This window comes from Loxodonta africana, chromosome 2 (genome assembly GCF_030014295.1).
Source record: "Loxodonta africana isolate mLoxAfr1 chromosome 2, mLoxAfr1.hap2, whole genome shotgun sequence".
In the NCBI taxonomy this organism is placed as follows: Eukaryota; Metazoa; Chordata; class Mammalia; order Proboscidea; family Elephantidae; genus Loxodonta; species Loxodonta africana.
In genome coordinates this window covers 57,836,240-57,859,820 of record NC_087343.1, presented here as the reverse complement: position 1 = coordinate 57,859,820, position 23,581 = coordinate 57,836,240, and the positions used below count along the sequence as shown (strand labels likewise).

At 40.8% G+C, this 23,581-nt stretch overlaps 1 protein-coding gene across 1 annotated transcript in view; it reads right to left on the bottom strand.

Moving 5' to 3' along the window:
* Window positions 1–297: 297 nt before the first annotated feature.
* SNX18 (sorting nexin 18) overlaps window positions 298–23,581 on the bottom strand; it is a 115,465-nt gene continuing 92,181 nt past the window's right edge. The window contains exon 2 of the mRNA XM_064271895.1: window positions 298–743. Coding sequence (XP_064127965.1) covers window positions 733–743 — 11 coding nt within the window. The 3' untranslated portion in view covers window positions 298–732. The remainder of the gene's footprint in view (window positions 744–23,581) is intronic.

Here is a 23,581-nt window from a genome sequence, read left to right as displayed (position 1 = left end):
AGGATCACTATGAGTTGGAATTGACTCAATGGCAATGGGTTTGGGTAGACTGCCTGACATTTAAATGGAAGAGTCGGGCTAGATGCATAGCCAGGATCTAGATAACAAAGAGCCTCCTAGATCCTGCTCAAGAATTTGCTCTTTACCTGATATGCATCAGAAGTGAGACAAAAATCCATTAGCTGATCCATTTTTGCCTCAGCACATGGATCTCCATACTACTAGGCCAAGGAAGATTCAATGAAACTCAGGCTTCTTTTCCAAATCTTTCATAAAAATCAAAGTGAAAAGACTGTACTTCCTAGAGTCATTTACTGGGTGACTTGGACAAGATTTTAATATTTGATACTCAGAGTCCTCAACTGTAAAATGGGGATAATTATACAGGTTTCCTTGCTATCTGAAAGCACAGCATTCCTATGAAACTTTTTGTAAAGCCAAGATGGTGTAAAGTGAAGAAGCAATTAACATTAATTTATGTGGGAAAAAAATAACCTATCAAATCATACCAAATAACAAGTAAAATCCTTACGAGCTCTCTTTGGTTTTTCTGATACCTTAGAACACATTTTGCTAAAAAACATTTTGCTAAGGGATGCACAAAATAAATCCAGATGTTCACAGACACGGTTCAAAGTTATGGCGGCTTGATGCTGAGATGCTGAGTGTAGTTCCTGGGAAAGTAGCGTGGGGAAGCCACTTTCGCTGCTGCTCACAGTGTGCACTGCCTCTTTAACGGCTTGCTGTAAAACAAATAATGAATGTTATTTCTGCTTTTCATCTTTTTTCGTAAAAGCAAAAATCCTCTTCTGATATCTTTTGGTTAGCGCAAACAGGTACTAATGTAATTCTTTTGTAAAAGCGAAGTGGCATAAAGCAAACTATTGAAAAGTGGGGAGACCTGTAACTCCTTCTTGGGACAAAAGTGGGGAGACCTGTAACTCCTTCTTGGGACTATTGTTATGAACATTAAATATTAAGTTGGTGCTTAAGACAGTGCCTGGTACAGAGCAGATGCTCAACTAATTTTGTTTTATTTCTATGTCTTTCAAATCTTTCTCATTATTTTTCCTTGTTTATAAATTCTTAAAAAGAATAATACCTGTTGTTATTATTATTAAAGTAGTCCTTTATCTCACTACAACTAGAGATTACCAGTCACTAAGCTTGTGCCATAAATCTTACTCTAAACATTTTAAAATGTAGGAGTTTAGCTCTGAGCCTTCTGACCCTAATAAAACTTCATAGGCCACTCTTATCTGCCTGCTAGTCTTATCAGGGTGAGGCTCTCTTTTGGTTTCCAGCAAGGCATAGCTTTCTATTTCTAGTCCCAGACCCAACAAAAGAATCGCAGATTCCAGCTCTAAGACTTTCTTTTTTTTCTCTTTGGTATCTAATATACCACACCCCCAGGCCTTTGATAACCAAAATTGCCACTCTGAACAAAGTTGAACTTTAATGTCCTTGCCAACTTTTCTTGCAGGAGAAGCCCTCTTTTTCTAATGAAAGTTCATCAGCCCTAACCGGATTTTCAGTGAAGACCCCTCCCAGGGCATTCCCTCAAGCATTTTCTCATTTCATACAGCTCTTCTTCCCCTAAAAAAAAAAAAAAAAAGCAAATTTGGGTCCTTAAAAGAGGGCTTTGCCCTCTTTTCTTACTGATTGGTTGAAGCAATTCTAAACTCAGGTTTTTTTTAAAACTTTTCTTCTAAATTTTATATATTTCATTGTTGTTGTTGAGGATATACACAGCAAAACATACACCAAGAGCTTGTACATGTGCCATTTAGTGAGGTTGATTACATTCTTTGAGTTCTGAAGCCATTCTCATCCTCCTTTTCAGAGCTGTTCCTCCTTCATTAACATAAACTCACTACCCCCTAAGGTTCCTATCTAATCTTTTGAGTTACTGTTGTAAATTTGATTCCATAAAGAAAAAAAAAAACCATTGCCCTCAATTCCAACTCATAGCAACTCTGTAGGACAGAGTAGAACTGCCTCATAGAGTTTCCAAGGAGCAGCTGGTAGACTCAAACTGCCAACCTTTTGGTTAGCAGCCGTAGCTCTTAACCACTGTGACACCAGGGCTGCTAATCCCATATAGATGTCTTTATAAGAGCAAAATGCTCAAGGCAGACCTTTTTAACTAGTTAAGCTAAACTATAGTTTTAAGATGACTTTAGGGGATATTTTTGGTTTAAGGTTTAAAGATTATCTCAGGGCAATAGTTTCAGGGGTTCCTCCACTCTACATGGCTCCAGAAAGTCTAGAGTCCATGAGAATTTGAAATTCTGTTCTGCATTTTTCTCCTTTTGATCAGGATTCTTCTATGGAATTGAGACAGATAGGGTTAGCTGTGCTGGCGGAACAAAAAAGCTATTAAAAGATTACCATCTAGAAGTTGGGTAAACAGGAACCACAACCTGTCAACATGAGATAAGGTTGAAACAACCCGTGAATTACTATCTCTTTCTTAGTGTTTTTTCTAGTCCCTTCCCCCTTTACAGGCTCCTACATGTGCAGAAGAACAAAGTGTGACTGCTGTTAAACCTTCCTTAGCCCTCCAAAGATGGTGATGTGGTGCCGAAGATCAAGCATGCTTGCGCTATATCCCATAATAAGTGATGCCAAGGGCTGCCGAGAGGACTCCATCTTGAATACCAGGAGGTTCCATTTTGGAACCTGATGTGCATGCAACCTAATTAACATGCACCGCCATTCTGAGACGTACCCACCCCTTGAAAGAAACCCACTAAATATTCATTACTCTATTGTCTCCACAGAACCCATATAAGCCCTAGCCTTGCTTCCCTTTTTGAGTCAGCCTTTTGGAAAGGCTTAGTCCCCTGCCGACTCGTTTTGCTTGACTCAAACAAAATACAGCTTGCTGAAGATAAAGTTTGTCTTTCACATGTATTCTTACTCGGGAAAAGGCAAGGATGCTTCGTGTTAGATTGGTGATTGGTAACAGAATCTTGGATCAAAATTGAACTCATATTTTAAAGAGCCACTTCCTGCTTTCCTCCCAGAAGTTAACACTTTAATCTGGGGGCAGCAAGCTGCAGTCACCAGCATTTTGAAACAGATTTTAAATGCCTATAAGTTTGGCCTCTGTTCCTCAGCAGTTTGCCATTGACCCCAGCCTTCCCAGTGATGGCACAGCCCCTGCATGGCACACGGTTACCCTCCTGCTCTGGAAGACATCTAGGTAGCCCTTATCCCAGGCTTGCCCTTATAACCCATTGTCATGTTATAGGCAGCTTATTGCATTAGCTATTTACTTAGGAGTCCCCTGAGTGGTGCAAATGGTTAACATGCTAAATGGCTAACTAACAGGTTAGAGGTTTAAGTCCACCCAGAGGCACCTCAGAAGAAAGGCCTGGCAATCTACTTCTGAAAAACCAGCCATTGAAAACCCTATAGATCACAGTTCCACTCCACCATACATGGAGCTACCATGAGTCGAAATTGATTCCACAGGAACTGGTTTTGTTTTTTGTTTTTGCTTTGCTTTTGGCAAGGCCAGGAATGTTTAATATATCATGAAGTTTTGTTCTGGAGGGGGATGAGGAGGGAGAAGAAAAGAAGTCTCTGATCATAGGCCTAGATTAGATGTCCTTGGGTAAGGAGTCCAGTGGCTAGGGGTTAGAGGTGGCAGCAGCACGTGACGCTGATGGAGAGTAACACTGATTGTAGAGATTGCTTCCCTTCCCCTCCACCAGACCCAGTGTTTGCTCCTGGTAAAAACCTCAATAAAGACAGCCCTTGACCATGGCCTCAGTGACATTGGAGAAGGAAGAGCCCCGGACCCATGGCTGCAGGGCTCTGGAAAACAGAGACAAGCTTCGTCATTTCTTGTAGCCTGGAAATTAAGAATTTCATTTTCTGGTATTTATGGCAAATGTAAACCCCAATTCATTTGCCCATAAGGTCCAAGTTTAAAATCCCAGCTCTCAAGAGGAGAAATTGGAAAATAATTTGCTCCTCAATTGCTCCTCTGGCAAGATCACAACCTAAACAGTCCTCATTAGGAACAGTTCATTACTGACAATACTAATAATAATTAACGATGAATGGAATAAGTGCAAATAGAGTCCTTGCTTACAGTGGCTTCTGGGGATAAATATCTCTGGTAATCAAAGCTCAAATTATGTATTTTGCAAAAGGTTGCTCCAGAGTCCTTAACTCCCCCCAGTATTATAACACTCACAGACTTTTTCTTCCTCCACACCCCCACCCCTTTTCCTTTCTGTTACAGGTAAGGCCCTGTAAGAGTGGGGTTTATGTCTTCAGGAATAAATCAAAGGAGTTAAAAATTGAAACATTTTGGAGATATCTGGAGCTACCATTTTAGTCAGGCAAGTCAAACAAAAAATAGGAGTCAGTAGGCACAATCTCCTAGCTTGCACCCTCTTCCTCCTCTTCCTTAAGTTTTTTCTGGGGGAAAAAAAAGTGCATTTCTGGAAAGGCATCCCAGACACCAGTAGTCACTGAAAGCCACGGAATCTAGAAGAAATATTACCTGGGAGAGTAATGGACAGCAGGCTACACTGGAGCCTGCAGTGTAATGTGGGGGGCAAGGGTCCATGGGTGTTTTGGATGTAAAACCAAAGTCATGTTCAAGAGACAGGAGGTGGGGAATTCTCTCCTGGGTTTGTAAAGGACCCCTTCAGGAGTGGTGTTTTCTACTGTGGTCTGGGGACCAACTGGATGATGTTCAAAAAGGACCAGAATGATTTTTAAGAGAGGAGGATCTGATGTATTTAAAATGCTTCTCTCTAGGGAAAATGGGTCTTATCACGGGAGCAGCAGGAGGCTGAGGCTGACAGACTCCTCATCAGTTCAACTCAACACTTGGAATGTAAGAAAAGATTATGGGTGAAAATGCTGTTAGGGAGGGGATAAAAGAAGGCAGGAGTGGGGTGAACTTAACTTGTATGGAGTGACCGTTAGACACCCAATCTGTTTAGACCCTGATTCCAGTGGATGGTCACCATAGAAAGCAACCAAGAAAGCCATAAATTCAGTCAAAAGACAATTCTGTAGTTCCCTAAAGAAACAACCAGACAATGTTAGGGAAATCTGGTTAACTCCTAGACTAATAAAATCAAATTATTAATGGATTGCATTTCTAAATAGCTTGCATTTTTATATTCCCCTCTACCAGGGCCCACACATCTGTCAGTTTGCCGTACTGTGGGGGCTTGCATGTTGCTGTGATGCTGGAAGCTATGCCACCAGCATTCAAATACCAGCAGGATCACCTTTGCTGGGCAGGTTTCAACTAAGCTTCCACACTAAGACAGACTAAGAAAAAGGACCTGGCAGTCTTCTTCTAAAAAATAATTGGTCAGTGAAAACCTTATGAATAGCAGTGGAACATTATTTGATATTGTACCAGAAGATGAGCTCCTCAGGTTGGAAGGCACTCAAAATATGACTGGGAAGTGCAGCCTCCTCAAAGTAGAGTCAACCTTAAAAACGGTTGGAGTAAAACTTTCGAGACTTTCATTTGCTGATGTGACAGGACTCGAAATGAGAAGAAACAGCTGCAAACATCCATCAATAACAGGAACGTAAAATGTACGATGTATGAATCTAGGAAAATTGGAAATCACCAAAAATGAAATTGAAGGCATAAAGATTGATATCCTAGGCATTAATAAAGTCATTAGTGAACTAAAATGGAGTGGCAGTGGCCATTCTGAATCAGACAATCATATGATCTACTGTGCCAGTAATGACAAATTAAAGAGGAAAGGTGTCACATTCCTGGTCAAAAAGAACATGTCAAAATCTATCCTGAAGTACAACACTGCCTGTGATAGGATAATATCCATACATCCACAAGGACAACCAGTTAATATGACTATTATTCAAATCTGTACAGCAATCATTAAGGCCAAAGATGAAGAAACTGAAGGTTTTTACCAACTTTTCCATCTAAAATTGATCATACATGGTGAATTTGAGAAGTATTGATAATTTCTCGTGATTAGAATGTGAAAGCTGGAAACAAAGAAGGATTGGTGGTTAGAAAATGTGAACTTGGTAATAGAAATGATGGAATAACAGGAATTAAATAGACTACATTTTTTGGAAAGAGACAATAGAGAAGCTCAATATCATTAGTCAGAACAAGGCCAAGGGCTGACTGTGGAATAATCACTTGCTTATATGTAAGTTCAAGATGAAGCTGAAGAAAGTTAGAACAAGTACACGAGAGCCAAAGTACGACCTTGAGTATATCAAAAATAGATTTGACACTTTAGACACCAATGACCGAAGACTGACCAGATGAGTTGTGGAATGACATCAGGGACATCATACTTGAAGAAAGCAAGAGGTTATTAAAAAGACAAGAAAGACAGAAAAGACTAAAATGAGTGTCAGAAATGACTCTGAATATTGCTCTTAAACGTCGAGTAGCTAAAGTAAATGGAAAAAGGATGAAGTAAAAGAGCTGAATAGAAGATTCCAAAGGGTGGTTTGAAAAGACAAAGTAAAGTATTATAATGACTTGTGCAAAGACCTGAAGTTAGAAAACCAAAAGGGAAGAACACTTGGCATTTGTCAAGCTGAAAGAACTGAAGAAAAATTCAAGCCTTGAGTTGCAATACTGAAGGATTCTACCTTAGAAACAAGGATGCCAAGACTTGTTTCACATACTTTGGACATGTTATCAGGAGGGACCAACCCCTGGAGAAGGACATCATGTTTGGTAAGGTAGAGGGTCAGTGAAAAAGAGGAAGACCCTCAACAAGATGGATTGACACAACGGCTGCAACAGTGGGCTCAAATGTGACAACAATTGTGAGAATGGTACAGGACTAGGCAGTATTTCGTTCTTTTGTGCATAGGGTTGCTATGAGTCAGAACCAACTTGATGGTAGCTAAGAACAACAGCCAGGGCTACAACAAGGATTGCTAGCCACTCGCCCGTTGTTGTTGTTAGCTGCCCTCGAGTCAGCTTCCCACTCATGGTGAATTCATGCACAATGGAACTAAATGTATTACCCTGCAAACGTGCCTAAATCAAGGAAATACCAGGGATTTTGCTACTTCCTTGAGATTAAGAAGGAAAATATATAGAAAAAACAAATACAAGTTAATGTTTCAATGCATTACCATACCACAATAATACTATGTGGCTTAGGGTAGATACCTCAATAATGTTATGTCAACCTTGCATCATATCTGTCAAATGCTCTATAATTTACAAAACCTTGTTGTTGTTAGTCACCATCATGTCTGCTCTGACTCACGGAGACCTTAAGTATAATAGAACAAAACCGTGCCCAGTCCTGTGCTATCTTTAAGCAGTTTGAGTCCATTGTTTTGGCTATTGTGTCAATCCATCTCATTGTGGGTTTACCTTGTTTTCACTGACTCTCCAGCTCTTTCGCTACCAGCAGAAGAATGTGTCCCATGAAATAATTTAGCATTCTGTGTCATGGGCTTGAAGTAATTGGTAGCCCTGGTAGAACAGTAGTTAAGCGACCAGCTGCTAACCATAAAGGTTGTCAGTTCGAACCCACCAGCTGCTCCAAGGAAGAAAGATATGGCAGTCTGCTTCTGTAAGATTACAGCCTTGGAAACCCTATGGGGCAGTTCTACTCTGTCCTGTAAGGTCGCTAAGAGTTGGAATTGAATCACTGGAAGTGGGTTTGGTTTTTTTTTTGGAATGGAGGAAGGGGCTGTGGTGGTTTAGTGGTAGAATTCTTGCAACGCCATTCCTCTTCAATTTGTCATTCCTGGCATAGTAAACAAGATGATTGTTTGATTCAAAATGGCCAATGTCACTCCATTTCAGCTCACTAATGCTTAGGGTATTGATGTTTTATGTGTTTTGACAACCTAGTTTTCCTAGATTCATACTTCAATACATTCCTCCTTTCAATTATTAATGGTGTTTTTAGCTCTTTCTTCTCATTTTGAGTAGTGCCACATCAGCAAGGGAAGTTCCCAAAAGCTTGACTCCATCCAAATTATTAAGGCCGACTCTACTTTGACGAGGCAGCTCTTCCCCAGTTGTATTTTGAGTGCCTTCCGAACTTCCTCCACATGTCTGTCAGTTTGTTGTACTGTGGGGATTTGTGTTTTGCTATGATGTTAGAAGCATGCCACTGGTATTTAAATGCCAGCAGGATCACCCATGCTGGGCAGGATTCAGTTGAGCTGCCAGACTAAGAAGGACAAGGAAGAAGGACTCAACAGTTTACTTCTGAAAATAACTAGCCGGTGAAAACCTTATGACTAAAAAAAAAAAAATTTTTTTTTTTTTTTTTTTTATGACTAGCAGGGGAATATTGTCTGATATAGTGCTGGCAGATGATCCCCCCAGGTTGGAAGGGACTCAAAATATGACTGAGAAAGAACTGCCTCCTCAAAGTAGAGTCTATCTTGATGACATTAGTGGAGACAAGCTTTTTTTGCTGATGTGGCATGACTCAACATGAGAAGAAACAGCTGCAAATATCCATTAATAATCAGAATGTGGGATGTATGATGTATGAATCTAGCAAAACTGGAAATTATAAAAAATGAAATGGAACACATAAAATCAATATCCTGAGGCATTAGTGAGCTGAAATGAACTGGTATTGGCCATTTTTAATTGGACAGTTATCAACTCTACTATGCCGGGAATGACAAATTGAAGAGGAATGGCACTGTACTCGTCATCAAAAAGAACATTTCGAGATCTATCCTGAAGTATCAGTGATAGGTTGATGTTCATATGCCTACAAGGAAGACCAGTTAATATGACTGTTATTCAAATTTACTCACTAAGCACTAAGGCCAAAGATGAAGAAATTGAAGATTTTTACCAAATTCTGCAGCCTGAAATTGATCCAACATGCAACAAGGATGCACTGTAATTATTGATGATTGGAACGCAAGAGTTGAAAACAAATAAGGATCTGCAGTTGGAAAATAGGGCCTTGGTGATAGAAACAATGCTGGAGATCACTTGATAGAGTTTTTCAAGACCAACAACTTCTTCATTGCAAATACGTTTTTTCACCAACATAAATGACGACCGTACACACGGACCTCGCCAGGTGGAATACAGAAATCAAATCGATGACATCTGTGGAAGGAGATGAAGGAAGGGCTCAATATCATCAGTCAGAACAAGGCCAGGGGCCAACTATGGAACATACCATCAATTGCTCATATGCAAGTTCAAGTTAAAACTGAAGAAAATTAGAACAAGCCCACGAGAGCCAAAGTACAACCTTGAGTATATCCCACCTGAATTTAGAGACCATCTCCAGGATAGATTTGACACATTGGACGTTAATGACCGAAGACCGGACGAGTTGTGGAATGACATCAAGGACATCATACATGAAGAAAGCAAGAGGTCAAAAAAGAGACAGGGAAGAAAGAAAAGACCAAAATGAATGTCAGAAGAGACTCTGAAACTTGCTATTGAATGTTGAGCAGCTAAAGCAAAAGGAAGAAATGATGAAGTAAAAGAACTGAACAGAAGATTTTAAAGGGTGGCTCACAAAGACATAGAAAAGTATTATAACGACATGTGCAAAGAGCTGGAGATAGAAAACCAAAAGGGAAGAACACTCTTGGCATTTCTCAAGCTGAAAGAAGTGAAGAGAAAATTCAAGCCTCAAGTTGCAGTAGTGAAGGATTCTACGAGGAGAATATTAAAGCACACATTAAACAACGCAGGAAGCATCAAAAGAAGATGGAAGGAATACACAGAGTCATGATACCAAAAAGAATTGGTCGGTGTTCGACCATTTCAGGAATTAACATACGATCAGGAACCCATGGTACGGAAGGAAGAAGTCCAAGCAGCACTGAAGGCATTGGCAAAAAACAAGGCTCCAGGAACTGACAGAATATCAATTGAGATCCGTCAAGAAATGGATGCAGCACTGGAAGTGCTTACTGGTCTATGCCAAGAAATTTGGAAGACAGCTACCTGGCTAACTGGAAGAGATCCATATTTATGCCTATTCCCAAGAAAAGTGATCCAACTGAATATGGAAATTATCGAAATTTTGCTGAAGATCATTCAAAAGTGGCTACAGTAGTATATGGACAGGAAACTGCCAGAAATTCAAGCCAGATTCAGGAGAGGAAGTGGAATAAGGGATATTATTGCTGGTGTCAGATGGATCCTGGCTGAAAGCAGAGAATACTAGGAAGATATTTGCCTGTGTTTTACTGACTATGCAAAGGCATTTGACTGTGTGGATCATAACAAATTATGAATAACATTGAGAATGGGAGTTCCAGAATACTTAATTGTGCTCATGAGAAACCTTAGACAGATCACAAAGCAGTCGTTTGAAGAGAACAAGGGAATACTGCGTGGTTTAAGGTTTGTATCCTTTCACCATACCTATTCAATCTGTATGCTGAGCAAATAATTCGAGAAGCAGGTCTCTGTGAAAAAGATTGGAGGAAGACTCATTAACAGCCTGTGATATGCAGATGATACAACCTTGGTGCTGAAAGTGAAGAGGACTTGAAGCAATTACTGATGAAGATCAAAGACCACAGTCCTTAGATGTCTTCTCAGATTGTATGGATTACACCTCAACATAAAGAAAATAAAAATTCTCACAACTGGACCAACAAACAACATCGTGAAAATGAAGAAAAAAGTGAAGTTGTCAAGGATTTCATTTTACTTGGATGCACAATCAACACCCATGGAAGTAGCAGTCAAGAAATCAAATGACACACTGCATTGGGCAAATCTGCTGCAAAAGACCCCTTTTAAAGTATTGAAAAGCAAAGATGTCACTTTGAAGACTAAGGTGCGCCTGGCCCATGCTATGGTGTTTTCGACAGACTTATATGCATAGGAAAGCTGGATAGTGAATAAAGAAGACAGAAGAATTGACACCTTTGAGTTGTGGTGTTGGTGAAGAATATTGAATATACCATGGACTGCCAGAAGAACAAACAAATCTGTCTTAGAAGAAGTACAACTAGAATGCTCTTTGGAAGCGAGGATGGCAAGACTGCGTCTTACATACTTCAGACATGTTATCAGAAGGGATTATTCCCTGGAGAAGGACATCATGCTTGGTACAGTGGAGGGGTGGTGAAAAAGGGGAAGAGCCTCAACGAGATGGATTGACACAGTGGCTGCAACAATGGGCTCAAGCATGGCAACGATTGTGAGGATGGCACAGGACCAGGAAGTGTTTCATTCTGTTGTACGCGGGGTCACTATGAGTCAGAACCGACTCGAAGACACCTAACAACAACAACAACATTCCAACCTGAGTGTCTTATCTTCCAGTATTATATCAGACAACGTTCCACTGCTATTCATAAGGTTTTCACTGGCCGATTTTTTCAGAAGTAGACTTCCGGGTCCTTCTTCCTAGTCTGTCTTATTCTGGAAGCTCTGCTGAAACCTGTCTACCATGAGTGACTCTGCTGGTATTTAAAATACCAGTGGCATAGCTTTGAGCATCACAGGAACATTCAAATCACCACAGTACAACAAAATGACAGACAAGTGGTGGATTATGTTATAGTTTTTCCAAATTTGTTACCATTGGCAGAAACTGGGTAAAGGATACACAGGGTATATCTGTCTTAGTCCTTACAACTCCATGCAAATCTCCATATCTATAATTATCTCAATAAAAATTTCAATTAAAAAAATCCTTAGATTAGAGATGGGCAGTTAATTTGGATCACAGGATTACAGGACACTTTCAGGAGGGAACAGTCCCTTCAGAGGGTGCAGACAATGAATTACTTCATATGGCCCTTCTAGCTGCGGTCTTTGTGATTCACACATAATGATTGAGTGGGACTATGCAAATAAGGTATATGGAACCTGTGATGGCTGGGGTTATGTGTCAATCTCGATAGGCCATGATCCCCAGTATTGTGTAGCTGTCCTCCATTTTATGTGTTGTAGATCCTGACCTCCACATATTGATGAGGCAGGATTGGTGTAAGGTGTGTCTTGGGTTGAAGCCTTGCAGGAGAGTGTGATTCAAGCTCCACCCTTACTAAAGTTACACCCTTACCTGGTGTATGGCCTGCATCTAAGATATATATGTGTGTCCTGGCGAGGCTCTCTCTCTGCATCTGGATCCCGTGTTTAGTTCATGATCAGATGACCTCCCCAGAGGCCTGCTGTTTGACCTGTCAATTCTGGGATTGGCTGGCCTCCACAGCCCCTTGGGCCAGCATTCCATAATGTGACCTGATTCGCCAGCTTCTGCATCCTTGTGAACCCTCAGCCTATGGTCTGAACTGCCGGATTGGGTTCATCAGCTCCTGCAGCCATATGAGCTGGGAGAAACCTATGTCTGACCCACGAATTTGGGACTTGCCAGTCTCAACAACCATGTGAGCCATTTCCTTTATACGGTTCGGTTCATGAGTTCTGTGAAACATTGCACTAAGTTAGGGAACCCAAAAGTTAGGGAGAGTACTGAGGGGAGAGGGAGTAGTTGATGTTAGAGATGATGTGGTACACCAGCTTGGAAACTTTGGACATTTGGGACATATTTAACCTCCACCTTATAGAAACCAGCTTTGTGCTGATCCTTGTAAAAGAAATTATTTATTTAGAAGGACATCATGCTTGGTAAGGTAGAGGGTCAGCGAAAAAGATGCAGACCACAGACAAGATGGATTGACACAGTGGCCGCAGCAATGCACTCAAACATAGCAACGATTATCGGGATGGCACAGAACCAACCAGTGTTTCATTCGGTTGCATGTAGGGTTGCTATGAGTTGGAACCAACTCAACTGCAGCACCTAACAATAATACAGGGAGAAGGAGCAAGTAAATGCCTCTGGACTGATCGACTGACATGTTTCCATTCTCAGGGTCCTCACAAAGTCATTTTCAACAATGTAATGGCCAGCCATAGGTAAGACATAATAACTAGCATTAAGATATAAAACTGGATAACTTGTAGGTACAGAGAAAGACAAGATAAAATTTATAGGAGGCATTCTGATTATGCTTACAGTATGTAGATCAATAGCAAGAGAAAGTTCACATAGGAATTATCTGATAACCGTCAATGTAAGGATATCATCCATCATTCAGTCATTCTTAAACTTTTCCACTGAAATGATCCCTAACAACAGAGGAAAGCAGATGGATATATGGATGGGGGATTGTTTGCAGCCAGAGGGAGCCATTCAAAATCTGAAATATATGAATATTCATTATACATAGTACATATAATACATCTGTTTACTGTAATATAAAAATATTATTTTTAACTTAAAAATTTTCATTAAATATTATGTGAAAGTTAAGTAATTTAAGTGAAATTGACCTCCAGCAAGATGATTATACTATGGCCCATGTGTGCCTGGTATGTAGTACCCTAGTGTGAAAACCATGGTTCTACATTTTTCTAAGAATTTCAAATTAAAATGCTCTTTTAAAAAATGTCCAAATGCCAAACTATGAGTCTCTGCTCATACTACTACTTTCATCTGGAACACTTTCCCTAGCCTTCCTCCCCACGAATCTGTCTCCAGCTGTGCCTTAGGTTTTAGGTAAAGTGCTACCTCCACGAATCCAACTCAAATTTCCTGCATCAGAATGTATTTCCTTCTTCTCTGTACATTTAAACCTACCTCTTTCACAGTGGTTTTCCTCCCATTTAGGTATGTGAGTAATTCAAGCATGGGATGAGTGTGCCTACCTAATGGTATAAAAACATGAGGCCCCAGGGCTTGGTCCAGCCACACTTCTCCCCACGGGGGATCTCATCCACTCTTATCGCTTTAAATAAACAGTGTAGAAGCTGAAAACGCTCCAGGTTATATCCCCGCCTCTGTCCTCTCCCTCAACTCCAAACTTGTACAGGTAGAACCTGACTTATGATGTATTTGTTATTGCCAACTGCACTTTCAACCACGTTTTGTGAGGTTCTACTCTGTCTTATAGGGTCGCTGTGAGTCGGAATCAACTCGACGGCAGTGGGTTTTTTTTTTTTTTGGATCATTAGTAACATGTATTACATACAGTGTTGCTGTGCATAATTTGCTGATGTTATCATTCTCAGATGTTCACTTAAAGATGTTCAAAGATCTATTTATAAAGATACTGATAATAAAAGACAATAATAATGAAAACTAAAAAAAAAAGAGAAATTCGACTTACATCAGAACCAACTTATGACAGAATCATTGAAATGGAACCCCGTCATAAGTGGGGGACTACCTGTATATCCAATTGCTTACTCAACATGTCCACTTACTTGTACAATAAACAATAGAAGCCTTGATCCCTAACCCTACCTCAAGCCTGCTCCTCATCTAACTTCCTCATCCCACTCAATGGTGACGCAATCCATCCAGTTGCTTCAGTCAGAAACATCAAGAAGCCACCTTAGATTCTTTTTTTCCCTTATGCTGCCCTTATATTTAACCCTCAAAAGAGGAAGATGCTTAACGAGATGGATTGACACAGTGACTGCAACAATGCACTCAAGTACAGCAACAACTGTGAGGATGGTGCAGGACGGGGCAGTGTTTTGTTTTGTGCATAGGGTCACTTTGAGTTGGAACCGACTCAATGGCACCTAACAACAACAACACCACTTCAACCCACCAGCAAATCCTAACAATTCTTCTGCTAGTAAATCCCAAATTCACTCTGGGCCCAACCATCATCATCACACACCCATTACATATTTCACCACAGAAATACCTTTCAAATTTAGACCCAGCTTCCATTTTTACCTCTTATCCAACTTCTATTCAACCTGTTATCCACATAGCAGCCTAAGAGATCTTATAAACCAAGTCATATTACTTCCTACTTAAAACCCTCCAATGCATTCCTATTACTGTTAGAATAAAGCCCAAACTACTTATACTGATTTTAAAAAGCACCGCTGGTTAAGTCTTAGATCTCATCTTAACTACTTAACTCCCTTCACAGGTCCTCCAAACTTCTGTTCCTCAAATATTTCAAGCCTGTTTCTGAACTTTGCTCTAATGGTTCCATCTTCTGGAAATGCTTTTCCCTCTGATTGTCCCCTGCTTGCTTCTTATTCCTGACATTCAGATCTCAGCTTATACAGCATGTCCTCTGAGAGAGTACACCCAGTCTAAAATCAATACCGAGTTACTCTCTTGACCTTAAATTATAGGCATAGCATTTTTATAATGCCTTTGTTTGTCTGTTCCACTGGAACAAAAGCCCCATGAGAGCAGAAGCCATATCTGTCTTTTCAATCCTTACACCCCAGCACCTAGAACAATATCTGGCACAAAATGGGAACTCAAAAGTTTTGTCAAATGAACGAATGAAGTAGATCCTCAGTAATTGTTAGTGTTCTTTTGCCTTTATCCAATGTTCTCCTTAAACAGGTCACAAATTCCTTGAGGACAGTGATAGGTATCATTCACTTGTATAACCCCAGCACTTAGCACACTGTAGGCACTCAATAAATCCATGTCGAATTGAGGTAAATCCCCATTCCTTGCTTGTAGTTTGGTTTTCTGCTGAACTCAGTGGAGTTGACCAGGTAAGACTGGAGAGCTAGTCTCTGGTTTTCTAGTGAGCTAAGAATGCCCTTTGAGGATAAGATTGGCTTTTGAGCATCTTTGCCTCTCTTTCTCTTTTAACCTTTTGCTTGTGGTTTCTGGACTCTAGAGTTTTCCAGAATCAGAACTAAAGGAAGTACAAACAGCTGAAAAACCTGTTAAATTACATCACCTGCCTCTGGGAATTGAGACATGCTGGCTGGGTTTGACTAACAAAAACTAAGATTTGAATCTTGGGTTCAGATAAAATTAAGATGAGAACAACTCCCACGGCTTCTTCAAATATCAGATAACAATTCTTGGATTCAAAATTTATTTTTAAATTATTTTCAAATAACTTTCAGCCTAGTAATTCTGATTAAACATGTCATATGCGGATAAATAATGTATTACTGCCTGGATTAAATGGGACTGATTACTACCCTATATTATAAGCTCCATTTCTGCATCTCTCCACTTTTGTTGCTGCCAGGATCATGCCTAGGGAGATGACATTCGAAGTTGTTGTTGTTAGGTGCCGTTGAGTTGGTTGTGACTCATAGTGACCCTATGAACAACAGAACTAAATGGTGCCCTGTCCTGTGCCATCCTATGTTTGAGCTCATTGTTGCAGCCACTGTGTCAATTCATCTCTTTGAGAGTCTTTCTCTTTTTCGCTAACCCTCTACTCATCAGCATGATGTTCTTCTCCAGGGACTGGTCCTTCTTGATAACATGTCCAAAGTATATAAGACAAAGTCTCACCATTCTTGCTTCTAAGGAGCATTCTGCCTATATTCAGTAGGGCCATGATTCTTGAAAGGGATTTGCTCACTCATGGCCATTCAGAAGAACCATGATTCTTGGAGGGGTTTTATTCACTTGTGGAGCACTCTCTAGCTTTCCGGTGTGAACAAGGTTTGTGACATTACTGTTTATCAAAAGGAAACGCTGGTTTCAGAGAGTTAGCGAACAGGACAACAGAGAGAATAGTGAGTGATGTAAATCTAAAGGCATGCAATAAGTCACAACCCAGTTCTGCCTTCAAATCTCTAGTTCCCACTGTGCTCTTTTTTCTTTAGTAAGTAGTTTGCAATTTTTCTCCCCAATGGCAAGTCATTCTTATTACCTCTGGGACTGGAGTGGGTGGGTGAGAAATGAGGGAAGTGGAAAGTAAGCCGTGTTTGAATTGACAGAGGTCAGTGAGGAGGGACTGAGCAGAGCAAGACAGGAGGATTAAGAGGAGCCAGAAGGTAGAGCTGGAAACCAGGTGGAGAGCTGGCCCCAGGTAAACCTACATGTGCCAGCCCTCCTCCTCAGTCAATCCTGAGCCCCACAGTGCTGCTGCCCATTACTAACTGTCCTGGAGCAAAGCTACCTAAAGAGGACAAGACGGAAGAGGTGATCAGCTGTCATTTCTGCTCTAATGATTTGGGCAGAAATGCCTCTTAGAGTGTCCCAGAGAAAGGAGTAAAACAAAGATTGTCCTCATACTCTTGCTGCTAGAGTCTAGCAGACACCTAATCCCAGGGAAGAGAGGCAAAGGGCCTCAGAGTGCCCGGTACCTCCTGGGTACCCAAGGCATATGTTTGAAAAACATAGAAACAGAGAAGGATGGGCATAGGGATAGGACAGTAGGAGGTAAGGAGGGTGGAAGAGAGAGGGAGGGAGGAAGAGATACACAGATAGGAACAGTGATGTGCTGTTAAGTGTCCAACAACCAACACTCTGAAAAAAAGAAGGCTTGCTTTGCAGTGTTTGCTTGTTTGATTTTTATGATGTGAATACTTTCTCACTGTGGCTGATTTCAAGACATCCAAGTGACGTTACCAAATGTAGAGTTAGGAAATGATGTGCCAGTATAAGCTGGTACCAGCACACCACTGGATGGGTGGGCAGATGGGTGGACAAATAGGTGAATGGATGAAGGGAAGTTTCCATTGTTCATCCCTTTTTGCTCACTCATTTGCAACTGATCTAGGACCCTTTCTCGTCACCAATCCCAGCTACTCATTCATACTCAAGTACACACTGCCTGAGAGTCTGCTGTGGGAATGGGAGGGAAAAGTGGCAAGCTCCTTTATTGTGATGGTTACTGCCACAAAAGTTTGTACAAAGGATAGAGTAGGTATCATCTGTCTCAATGACGAATAAAATAGCTAAGACACAGGAGGCAGAATGTGACTTGCTAAGGTCATACAAGGGCCAGTTGGTAACTGTGGAAGTTCTCAAAATGCAGGTCATCTGACCCCTAAGCTGAACATTCTCCTACAGCCAGCCCTCTGCTGCTATGGTACCAGCACTAGCAGTGAGTATGAACTCTACCACTTCATTTGTGAATCATCCAGGCTCCACTGTCTCCCACTGGTGAATTTGAAAAGAGCTCTCTCCTGCTGGCTGCCCCAAAGAAGGCAAACAGCAACCTAATTAACCAAACAAACCGGCCCTGAACGAAATTCCAATATACACAAAGGCCTTTTTTTCCTTTTAGCTCTCCTGTCCGCTTTAGGTAGCTTTCCTCCAGGACAGTTAGTACGTCCATCCGTCAGGGATGTTCTCTTTATTCCTGAAAAATCTGTGTTGATAGAGATAAAACAAAACAAACAAAAAACAGTTGTCATTGACCTTCCAGAAGTAGGTCATCAGGTATTTCTTCTAAGCCATCTTCGGGTAGATTTGAATTACCAGCCTTACAGTTAGCAGCCTAACTCTTAACCATTTGTGCCACCCAGGGACTTTGGCAGAGATGGTGGGGACACTCAGAAAGGAGGATACCACAGATAACCTCGTTATTGTTACAAAATTCTTTTTTTAAGTAGGACTATATATTATAAGTCTTGTACTATGTAAATTATTTTATCCTTTTTCTCACGAGTATTTGTACTTTAAAAGAGGAAGATCAATATTCTGTAATGGCCCTCTCCACTATCAGTGCTTTTGGGAGTTGGAGATCTTTTTAGCTGGTGGTTTGTCATCTACTTTGACCACAAGGCCAGCGTAGTAGCCAAGAATAGATTTAGTTTAGGAGGGAGGAAAGGGAAGAAGCCTCCACTTGGAAAAGCATTGCATTGGGGATTATCATCTTTTCAACTTAATCTCTCTGACATGGATCCTGGTTGGGGAGAGGGGTAGTCAAGATGAACGACAATAGTTCAAGAGAAGCCAGAGGATCTCTCTTGTTTTCTGAAATCAAAATCAAATTGGCAACATTCAGTAAGAGAAAAAAAAAAAAAAAAGAAACATGACCATGAGTAATTCATTTCTTCGGGATTCATTCCAGGTCACTATTTCTCTCTTACTCCTCCTCTCTCTCAGCCCTTCAGAGGCTGTTTGCTTGTGTCTTATTTCTTTTCCCCACACCCAAAGACTCTTCCCAATTCGTGGCCCCTGACCAGAGCCTGTGGAATGCATAATGCCGAGAAAAGTCCCTTCTTGGTGCTGAGGACAATGTCCCTGCCAGATAGACATCTGTACCAAGAGTGGGTTCTTTTCACCCCACCCACCTCCCACCCAGCCTGAGACCAGAGTGCCAGCCCCTTACGCCAATGGCTACCCTGACCGTCCTTCACCATCTGTTTCAGGGGCCAGTTTTCTTTGCTCTTTCTTCAAGCTGTCCCATGAGATTTATTATTAAATTTTCTATGATTTTAGTCTCATGGGCTGCCAACAAATATGAGACAGGGATAAATAAATACTTCACTGTCATAAAGTTAGCCAAAAGTTCAGTCTGTGTCACTGAATTTCAACTAGGGTTTTTATTCAGACAGGTTAGATCCCAAAGTTAGTTAATTTGCTAAATTGAAGAATTAACCCACCTATAGTAAGAAGTTAAGATGTTGTAATTCTTAGAGGCAACACTGAGTACCCACCCAACTATACCATATCCCTAGAAACAATCTTGGCTTCAAAAGGAAGTCCAAGAAATCTGGCTAATCTGATCCTGGACCTGCAAACCGCTTTTGGTTTTTCCTCCCAATAAGCTTTGTCTTAGTTATCTAGTGCTGCTATCACAGAAATACTAAAAATGGATGGCTTTAACAAAGAGAAATTCATTCTCTAACAGTTTAGGAGGCTAGAAGTCCAAATTTAGGGTGCCGGCTCCATGGGAAGACTTTCTGTCTCTGCCGGCTCTGGGGGAAAGTCCTTGTAACCAATTTTCCCTGATCTAGGAGCTTCTCAGCACAGGAACTTCAGGTCCAGAAGACGTGCTCTGCTCCTGGCACTGTTTTCTTGGTGATATGAGGTCCCCATCTCTCTGCTTGCTTCTGTCTTTTATATCTCAAAAGAGATTGATTTAAGACACATCCTAATCTTGTAGATTGAGTCCCGCCTCATTAACATCATAGAGGCAGGATTTACAACACATAGGAAAATCACATCAGACGACAAAATGGTGAACAATCACACAATACTGGAAATCATGGCCTAGCCAAGTTGACAAACATTTTTGGGGGACACAATTCAATTCATAACAGGCTTGCATCCAAAATGGCAGTGCGGAGCCCTGGTTTATTCTTTCTGTTTTAAGTCCTTGGCAAATATATCCTAAATCATGAATAAATAAATGTATGCAATTCAAAGTAATGAATACAATGTTCAAATGTGGTCTGTGCATTGGTTGGGCAGGAGAAGGAGATAAAGAATTCTAGAACTTCCGGCCAACATGGCACTATAGGCAGAAGCAACACACTGTCCCTCCACAGCAAAGACCCGAAAGCTAAATAAAACAGAAATAAACATCAATTCTGGAACCCTAGATGTTAAATGAAGAGATAAAGAACTCAGCCAAACACCGAATTGAATAAGAAACTGACAGAGAACAGGGAGCAAAGAGAGACAGGTGTGCAGGTCCCCTATCAATGAACGCAGCATGGATTCACCATCTTGGACTCTTGTCTGAGATCGGCGGACAGGGAGTACAGGAAAGCAACTTCACTGAGCTTCCAGCAGGAGACAGAACACCTGGTAACCAGCAATATATGCTTTCCTACCCCCCATCCTTCCCCTCCTTGACCTCCCCAGCTTTATAGTTGGCTTTGGTTGCTCAGCCGGCCAGAAAGTGCAGTGTCTGTGACGCTTGGATTTGCCCCGACCACATCGGAGACTGGCAGACCAGAGTAGGGGAAAGCAGCTTCAAGTTGCTCCCAGCAGGAGACAGAGCACCAGATAACAAATGATATATGCTTTCCCACCTCCTATCCTTCTCCTCCCTGCTGCTCAGCCTCCTCTGCTTCCCACCAGTCACAGTCTCTTGGCTGGGATAAACTGGCTTTGGCCCATTGACATTTGAATTCTCCCTACCCATGCTGGCCGACTCCTGGAGTGCCATTTGTTTGTTGCTGGTATAGCTTTTTCTTTTTTTTTGGTTTCTTCTGTGCCTCTCACCACCTCCCCTTCCTTTCTCTAGAACACTTGGTGCCATGTGCCATCTTTGCTTCTTCTTGAAAGGCTGTGAAGCGCTGCTTGACTGGGTAACTGGTTCTGCGGCCTACACAGGCACACTGGTGGGATCCCTGGGGCTTTTGTTGTTGTCATTTTGCTTTGTTTTGTTTATTTTTTCTTTTCTCAGCTTGTGAGTCCCTTCTAGCTGGGCTGTACTGTGCAGCTTGGGAGCCGCTCCCCTGTTTTGTGCAGCCATGCCAGTGGGATCCCTGGGGGCATTTCTTTTCTTTTTTGTCTTTCTTCATTTCTCAGGTTCTCAGACCTCTATATTTACCTTCTTTTCCTGTATTCTGAATACCTGGTGCTGTGTGACATCTTTACCCATGCTAGCCAGGCTGTACTGTGTGGCCTGGGAGCCACTTCCTCAGCCTTCGCAGCTGCACTGGTGAGATCCCTGGTGGCTTTCCTTTTTTTTTGTTTTTAATTTCCTATTATTTATTTATTTGTTATTAATATTTTCTCCCTCCCCCCTTTTTTGTTTTTCTCTATTTCTCTGTTTCTCACCTCTTTACTCCAATGGCAAACTCCCTTAATACATTTTTGTTTGTTTTTTTGGTTTTGGCTCCTGTTTCTCTCTCCTCTTTCCAATATCCATCTTAGCTCCACACATTTCACCCTCCCTGCACATTCCTGCCTACCTGCACCATGTGCTGAACACCACACCCTTGAGCAGCACAGGAACCTACCCTGCACTGATTTCCAGCTTACCCTGTCAGCCCTAGAATGTGCCACAAACAACCCATCCCAACCTCTCCCCTTCAGCTAGACCTGCCCTACTACACCACAGTTGAGAAACTGGCCCTGTCTGTCGGACAAGGAGGTGAAAAGTATCATGCCCACAGAAGAAAAAATGACAAAGAATGCACAGCCCGCCTGCTCAGACATAACCAAATAAAGCAAAACAGCAGTACAAAACAAACAACTCTACAATCAATAAATGAAGAAAAAAAAACTTTTGAATGTCCTGAAGATAGCAGACAGTGTCAAAACATATTCAAAAAAACAGGACAAGATGATTCCAATAGGCCTCCAAATTAAAATACTAGATGACTTTCCAGTAGAAGAAAAAGCACTAGAACTATCTGATGGGGAATTAAAACCTCTAATATTCAGAGCGATACAAGAGTCAAAGCAAAAAGCAGACAAAAATGAGGAAAAAATAGATAAATTCATGGAAAAGGCAGACAAATTCATGGAAAATATAGACAAAAAATGGAAGAATTCAGGAAAATAATACAGGAATGAAATGCCAAAATAAATTCGCAACTGGAAATCATACAAAAACAACTAGAAATTCAAAAGATAAACAACAAGATTTCAGAAATGGACAGTGTCATACAAAGGGCTGAGGAGCAGGTGTGAAATGATGGAAAACAGGATCAGCAAAATTGAAGACAAACACTTGGATGCAACTCTGTTTGAAGAAAAATGGGAAAAAATAATGAAGAAAAATGAAGAAACCCTGAGAATTATGCAGGATACAATCAGAAGTAGAAATTTGAAAGTTATTGCAGTTCCAGAACAGGGGGATAAAACTGAAAACAGAGAGGATCATTGAAGAATTGCTGACAGAAAACTTCCCTAATATCATGAAAGATGAAAAGCTGACCATCCAAGAAACTCAACAAACCCCTAGGATAGACCCAAAAGAAAATCACCAAGGCATATCATAATCACACTTGCTAAAACCACAGACAAAGAAAGAATCCTGAGAGCAGCTCGAGAAAAACAAAAAGTCACATACAGAGGAAAAATAATGAGACTAAGTTCTGATTATTCAGCAGAAACCATGGAGGCAAGAAAGCAATGGGAGGACATGTATAAAACCTTGAAAGAAAAAAATTGCCAACCAAGAATAAAATATCCTGCAAAACTCTAAATCAAATGTGATGGTGAAATTAGGACATTTCCAGATAAACAGAAATTAAGAGAATGTGTAAAAACCAAACCAAGCTTACAAGAATTATTAAAGGGAGTCCTTCAGTCTGACAGCAAACAACATCAGACCACAGTCTGAATCTAGGATGCAAGATTGTATCAGCCAGATACCAACCTAGGAAATGAACCCAAAACCAAAATAATTGCAACAGGGAACCAGAGAGGTTAATTTGTAAATGACAACAACATCAGAACAAAAAAAAAGGAAATAAATGGTATAGGTATAGGACTTTCTAATGGAGAGGAAGGCAAGGCAATACCAAGTAATGATAGACTGGTTCAAACTAGGAAGATAAAGGTAAATTTCAAGGTAACCACAAAGAAAGTTAAAAAACCTTCTTATCAAAATAAATAAATAAAGTCTCAGTAAAAACAAAAGAAATAAAAAAAAATCACAAACAAAAGGAATTCAGCACAGGACAGTAAGAGGAACAAAGAAAATGTCACACCATGAAAAAAAAAAAGCACTACAAAATGAAAGGAATAAACTCACATCTATCAATAATTGCACTGAATATAAGTGGCCTCAATGCACCCATAAAGAGACAGAGAGTGGCAGAATGGATAAAAAAAAAAAAAAAAAAAAAAAAGCAGGATCCATCAATATGCTGTCTGCAAGAGACACATCTTAGAAACAAAGACATAAATTTATTAAAAATCAAAGCATGGAAAAAAAACATATCAAGCTA